Raw genomic sequence first — 6,756 nt, forward strand, 5'->3', positions numbered from 1 at the left:
TTAGCCTGAAGTGTCTGCTTAGTCACCATGGTATCCCCAGGACCTCACACTCAGCAGAGGCTTTACCCAATATGTGCTGGATGGAAGAGAATTCTGGTTTGCCCTGGTGTTTTCTTTCCCTCCTGCCTCCTCATTCTCTGAGCTGGGCTGAGGCCATTCCACCTCTAAGCAGCACACTTCTCCCAGTAGGACTGGTCTGGCGTGTCCTCTCCCAGGGTGAGTAGGGCCACTGCCCAGGTGGAGCATGGGGGCTGTGAGGTGCCTTGCTCCCTGTGCAACTGGGTCAGGAAAGGATCTACTGGTAAAGGCCATTCCCACCTTCTTCCTTCCAGCATGCTCATCTTCCAGTTTCACACCAGAGCATATGAAATAACTATGAATATTATTAGAACATTCCACAGCTAGAACCACAGAGCCAGTCGGTGGCAAAGGCAAAAGTGGAATCCAGTACCTCTGACTTCTGCAAGTCAGGTGGGAGAGTTGAGCAACTGGCCCCCACCCCAGCATGGCTCAGGAGACAAACACCTCGCAGCGTCACTCAGGTTTTTGTACAAACTTTAATCTGTAGAAGCTCATGGTACACGGATTGTAAGAGTTGGATGCTAGTCAGATTGGTTATAAACCTGAGCAGTTCCTTTGGACAGAGGCAGGATAAGGAGCACATTGCCAGGCCTGCCCCACCTATTTGGGGGTATCTGTACCTGCAACCATCCAAAGAACCTGTTTGTCCCCATTTCCCCTTAAGTGTTAGTCTGCTGGGTTCCCAAGAATATGTGCATGTTGTTCTATATTAGGGGTGGGGAATAGGAGGGAATAGGTTTTTAATAAATAGCTGTTGAATTGTATGGATAATTGGGTCCATTATCTACTTAAAATGCATAGTCATGTGGGGAAAGGACTTTTATAGGAGGGGAGCATAAATTAACCACAGGTCCACGAACTCCATGTTTGTATGTTTTGCTTAGTTTGGGTACTGGTGATTGAACCTAGAGCCTCATGCTAAGCATGTGCTCTATCACGTAGCTACACACCCAGATATGGAAGTATCAGAGGGTGGGACCTGATGGTGGTCAGCTTTGAAGACTCTGGATGTCCACTTCTGCTCTGGCTCACAAACAGGGCCCAAGGCACATGGAGAACAAATATTCAGTGTTTCTTCCTGGTTTTGACCCCAGGCAATGGTGGGGCTGCAGTCCTTTGAAGCAAGAGAGGAGTGGCAAAATCAAGGGTCCTGGGGACAGACTAAACTCCAGCCAATGACACTTTCTGCAGAGTCTTTATCCATTTGGAGGGAAGGTGTCCAATCTGTGGTAGTCTCTGCAACAGTGACAAAGGCTTAAGTCCTTGAGTTAGCTGTTTGGGTTAAGGGAACAGGACTCCATCCCGTCCCCTTTTCTCTTCTAGCTCCTCATCCTCCAAGAAAACCCATCTGGAGCTGGTTTCCTCTTGTTCCAGAAGGGATGCAGGTGCACCAGTCTTGGGCTTGGCAGGACTGGGGCCTGACCTGCCCTCCTTCCCAGACTCACATCATTTGAGGTGGAGCCAGTACATCTGGGGAATGATGCTGATACCAGGCTCCAAAGCTGTTGCCATAGCCACCAGTGGGCAGGGCACCTGCCTTGGGTAAATCCCAGAGGTATGGAAGGGGTGGAGAGCAGGGAGACAGGGAAGTGGGTCTCCCAGGGAAGTCCCCTTCCTGGCCCCCAGAGTTCTGCTTCAGGAGCTTCTTGTATTTGGAGCGTTTATTCTGAAACCAGATCTTTACCTTTGGAGAGAAAAGGGGACAGAATAAAAGATCAGGAATATGTGTGAAAAGATCCCTGGCTATAGGGAGCAAGTCCAGGAAGAAGAGCTGAGGTTGGGAACATTTTGCTCTAGTTCTGCATAGTCCAGGAAGTTCCCTGAGCTAGTATCCATTTCTCCAGCCTGGGGTGCTCTCCTCCCTTGAACCAACACCCACCGCCTACCCCGCAACACTTTTCTAATACATTCCCCCAACACTTGAAGAGAGCCAGCTATGAACACTCCCTGGAAAACTGTGTCAACTGGGCCAGGGAACTTGTCATTCATTCACACCTGGGGGGCGAGTTCCCAGCGAGCAGGCACTGGGGAAGTTTTGCACTCCTGAAGGATGGGACTGGCCCCACCTGCGTCTGGGTGAGGCCCAGCTGTGCTGCCAGCTGGGCCCTCTCGGGCAGTGCCAGGTACTGCGTATGCTGGAAACGCTGGTTTAGGTGCTGCAGCTGCAGGCTCGAATAGATGGTCCTTGGCTTGCGTTGCTTCTTGGTAGGGGCAAGCAGGTGCCGTTGGGAGGCATCCGGGGACAGCACTGGCTTCTCTGATTCTGGGGGACAAGATGGTATGTGTGGGAATTAACACTGTAGGACAGGCAGTTTCACAGGCTAGCTTGTACCTCTTCTGCATACCAGGGGAAGATTAGTAAAAGGCACAGCTCACGTCCTTCTCCTGTCCTTCTCTTTTCAATCCCCACTGCTCCATATGCGCCAGGGGATACAAGACCCAGCTCTTGCCCTCAGGGTGCTCCCAAACATGAATTTTGTGTGCAGAAAGCCCAAGGGCCAGAGAGATAATACACCCACACCTGGGGGTGGGAGGTCAGAGTTCAGAGGTTGGAAAGGCAGCTATGGGATAGGGCGGGGCAAAAGACTGAGTCTAGGGCTGAGAGGAGGCCTGAAAATGACGGGAAGTGCATTCCAGGTGCAGGGGACTCAAAAACAATACTCAGAAACCAGAGATAGGGTCCACCTGGCACCCTTTTGCTGCTTGAAAGGCGGGGCTGAGCGGGCGTCAAGGTCAGCATTGGGGTTTGCCATGTTTCCCCTACAGTAATGGGCCGCTTCTCTCCTGAAGAAGGGTGTCCATCTCTCTCCCCACACACCCCTTCCCCGGCCGACTGGCTCTGGGGAGACGTTTTCAGGAACCCCCAGAAGCCAGGTCGATGTGGGAAGCCCTGTCCTCAGCTGGACTGCAGGCACAGAGGGTCCCTGCAAGGTGCCCCGGCTGCGGAGAATGCAGAGCCCGCAGCGCAGGCCGGCAGGGCCGCTCCTGGATCGCTCTGGGACGCCGCTGCAGCGAGATATCCGGTCCTCCTCGCTCTCCAGGAATCTCGGCTGCTGGACAGCTGGGCCCTAGAATGCCGCCGGGTGGAGGCAAGGGGCTTCGACTCCTCCCGGTCATTGTTCCCGACCTGAGCCACTCTACGCGAACAATGGAGACCGTCCTAGGAAGATGGGGGTAGCCGAGTGGATGGAGCAGCCGCGGGCTTAGGGCAACGTTGGCCGTATTCCATAGGGATCTGCCCCGCGGACCCCGGCGCTCCAGTGCATCTTTGGTCCCCTCACCCCCCCCCCCCCCGTATTCTCCTAGTCTGGCTCATCCCACCCTCGTCAGGGTCCCCGCCCTTAGCTGGCCGCGGTCATCGGTTGCCTTCACCTCCCCCGCATCCCACACCAGTGGCCTCGGGCGCTGCGGGCTTCTCAGATCCTTCTCCTTCGACCCCAGCCTCAGCCAATTCCCAGAAAAACAGTTAGGTTTCCGCTCCCGCCCGCGCCTGTCCTGCCTCCCCTGCTTGAACCCAGTGCTCGAAACCTGGGGCTGGCAATCGAGCGACCACCCGCGCCTCTCTGGCTGCGTGGACAGAGCAATTCCGGCGGTGACGCACTGACAGCGGCTAAGACAGGGCAGCCGCTGCTGCTGAACTCTCGGAGCCCACCGCGCCGCGCCCCAACTCTGGGAGCCCACCCAGCTCTAAGTTTCTTCCCGACCTGCAGCCTTCTCCACGCCAGTTGCAGCAAGTCACAACTGGATCTGCACTAGTCGCGATAATGGAGCCTCAGGGCCTCTCTCCGGGCGCCGCCGCACCCGCCGGCTCTAAGGGGTGTGTAGTGCTGGCTCACTTGGAGCCAAACCCCTCCCTGGGGCGGGGGTGGACACTAAGGGGTTTGGGGTTAGGAGAACCTCTTGCTCTCACACCCCTCTGACTCTAGGGCGAACTGAACACAACAGTTTCAACAGAGAAATGCTACAATCTATTTTAAGGACAGTGGTGTGTGCTGCTCTTCGTTGGATACGGGTAAAGGTTGTAAGAAAAGAAACTCTCCACTCACTTGTCTTTAGTTCAAGCAAAGAGATGACCAGGAAAATGTGGAAGGCAGAACTGAGGACACCCACATCACTTGAACAGTTACCTCAAGGGTAAAGTCTGGTTAATCTTACCCCACTCCCAAAACATACATGTTTCAGCACATGGAACACACTGTACTAGCGTAAAAAGAAGTCCAAGGAATTTTGAAGAAACTAGATCTGTAAGACCCTGCCATCACCACCACCAAATGTCACTCCATAAACCTGACCCAGCAGCCTTGGAAGAGGCAGCCCCAGTTTTGCCACAGAAGACAGTTAACTTTCCCGTGTTCTAAGAAAGTTTCCTAAAGTCCTCTTTTCAGGCCCCATGCGGTGAAAATGGATTTGCAAAGGCCAATAACCTAGAAAACAGGCTGTATCCTTGACCCATGAATACCCTTTTTTCATGCCTCAGTTTGAGAAATTGAGTGCCCAAATTCTAGGGTCACTCTGGCTCAGATGGTTCATGTGTTCATGTCAGAACAACAGGGAAGAGAGGAGATGTCTTGGTCCTGAGCTGATTGCAGAGAAGCTGCATGGTGGACATGCATCCATGGAGAAAAATGTGCCAAAGACACTTGTCTTTGGCACATTTGGGGACAATGAGGTGAGAGCAAGCAGTGCAGGGAACCTGGAGTCTAAGCTGGAGCCAGTGCAGATGGGAGTATGTACAGGGCACTTCCAGGGTCAGTGAGTATGTCAACTCCAAGGCCAGGAAGACCTGCTAGCTCATTGGCTTTACTGAGGTCTTTCAGTGAGCAAGTACTTTCTCAGAAGCTCAAAGGTGTTCCAGGCAACAGGAACTGGGGCCTAATGTACCCAAAGTCAAGGGTGGAGCTGACAGGGATGACATGCTCCTTTGGTTAGAAGGCTGAAGCTGCCAGGGAAAGATTAGGGATTTCCTGACCATCCTGGATCTATTCTTTGAATAATGGGTGATGGGGTCCTAGTCCCAGATTCTGCCAAGTCAGGCTCCAGTCAAGGTCAGGCATGGTCTGGGGAAAGGGGGTGGGGCCCAGGAATGGAGAAGAAGAAACCCCTACATCTACAGCCCTCCAGCCAGGACCTGATTTCTGTTTGGCAGGGTTTGGCTTGAATACTGCTTTCTGAGACTAGACCACTCAGAAAAGGGCACATGGGGAGAATCCAGAGGAAGGGGTTAGGGACCCCACCCCCACATCTGGATTGTTGCAGTTTTCCGTTACAGTAGATACACACAACTCTGCTGCTCCAGGGGGTGGGGTAGGGGGACTTCCCGGCCTGGCTTCATACAACTGCAAATCGAAACCAGGTCAGTTTTGAAAGGAGACCTAGCTCAACTTGCCCCCACTCCTCCCCGCCCCCCCTGCACCTCCCACCCCATCTCTTCGCCCTACCCCAGATTCCATGGAATCGGAGTAAAGTTTGAATCCCGCTAGCTGCATGCAAACCAGGCCATAACGAAGTTTAGGGGCGTATGGGAGCTGAACCCCCGAGGTGGGAAGAACCGCCTCGACCAGACTTACCTGTCTCTGGTTCCTGTGGGCTCTCAGCCGGGTCGCTGAGGGGCCGAGATGGCGCCGCGGGTTGCTGGCAGTGCAGGTAGGAGTCTCCTGGCGTCGCCGGCCCGGTGTAGGGGTAGGACAGAAGGTGACCATACGGTCCGGAGTAGGACAAATCGGGAGAGGCTGCGGTTGCGGGGGACGTGCCAAGCGGGTAGGCAGCCACTACCGACGGGATGGGGGCGAGGTTCGGAAAGACAGCTTTGGAGACATCCCGGCCAGGGAGGGGGCAGGGCAAAGAGGTCATTGCGGCCGAGGCCAAGCCGAAGGTCCTAGGTCATTGCCCAGCACGTCTCCCTCTCCCTCCGCCAACTCTTTTTTCCAGGGCCTTGGTCGTTGGGCGGACGAAACCTCCAGCCAGCGGCCCCTCACTTAAGATCCCGTGGAAAATGTCTCTCTATGGCTCTTCCAGAGGAGAGCTCGCACCCGGGAAAGGGGTTCCGGGGGGGTGTCCCCCATGCTTTTCCCCTCCCCCCTAAGTCTGTGGGAGCCCCCCCTCCTATCCACAAGGTTCGGTTCCCGGGACCCGACGGACCCGCCCACGTAGATTCCCCGGATTGGCTACTGCACTTAGTGACTTCACTGAGGCTTGGAGCCGGGACCCGCCCCCAGGGCAGCCAGAGTAGGAAGAGGGGAGGGTTGCGGGGCGCAGGATCCTGGCCCATCTCTCCAGGCGTCTTCTCTGAGAGGGTGCCGGGGTTGCAGGGTGGTTGCGCAGCCAGAGAGCCTCAGTAATATGGCAGACGTACTAGGCAGCGGGCGGCCTTGGGATGCCCGAGGGGCGAGCGTAGCTGCCCCGTGGGCGGAGGCGCCTCCGCTGACAGGACACTTAAAACCCCGCCTTCGTGATGTCCAGCTCTCGGGGTCCGCAAGGCGATTCGGCTCCCGCTGCCGGGGATCTGCAGGGAAATTGAGACCAGACCGCCAGCGCTGGCGGCTTATTCAGCGCGTCGGAATGCGTCGCTGCAGAGCGCCGGCAGTTTGTTGGTAAACAGACGCCGGGGCCGGGATGGCACAGCCCGGCGCCCAGCCTGCCCCGCACGCGCGCGGCGCGCACGCCCCCGCGGGGCGC

The 6,756-nt window shown here is 55.8% G+C and overlaps 1 protein-coding gene across 1 annotated transcript; it reads right to left on the minus strand.

The window, feature by feature from the left end:
• Positions 1-538: 538 nt before the first annotated feature.
• On the minus strand, positions 539-6,100 carry Dlx4 (distal-less homeobox 4). Its single transcript, XM_027924756.2, has 3 exons — positions 5,649-6,100; positions 2,148-2,344; positions 539-1,765 (listed from the first exon to the last, which is right to left on the minus strand). Exons 1-3 carry the CDS (start codon positions 5,929-5,931, stop codon positions 1,523-1,525), a joined length of 723 nt encoding a protein of 240 aa, XP_027780557.1. The 5' UTR covers positions 5,932-6,100; the 3' UTR covers positions 539-1,522.
• Positions 6,101-6,756: the final 656 nt, after the last annotated feature.

The sequence above is a fragment of the Marmota flaviventris genome, chromosome 17 (genome assembly GCF_047511675.1).
Source record: "Marmota flaviventris isolate mMarFla1 chromosome 17, mMarFla1.hap1, whole genome shotgun sequence".
Lineage (NCBI taxonomy): Eukaryota > Metazoa > Chordata > Mammalia > Rodentia > Sciuridae > Marmota > Marmota flaviventris.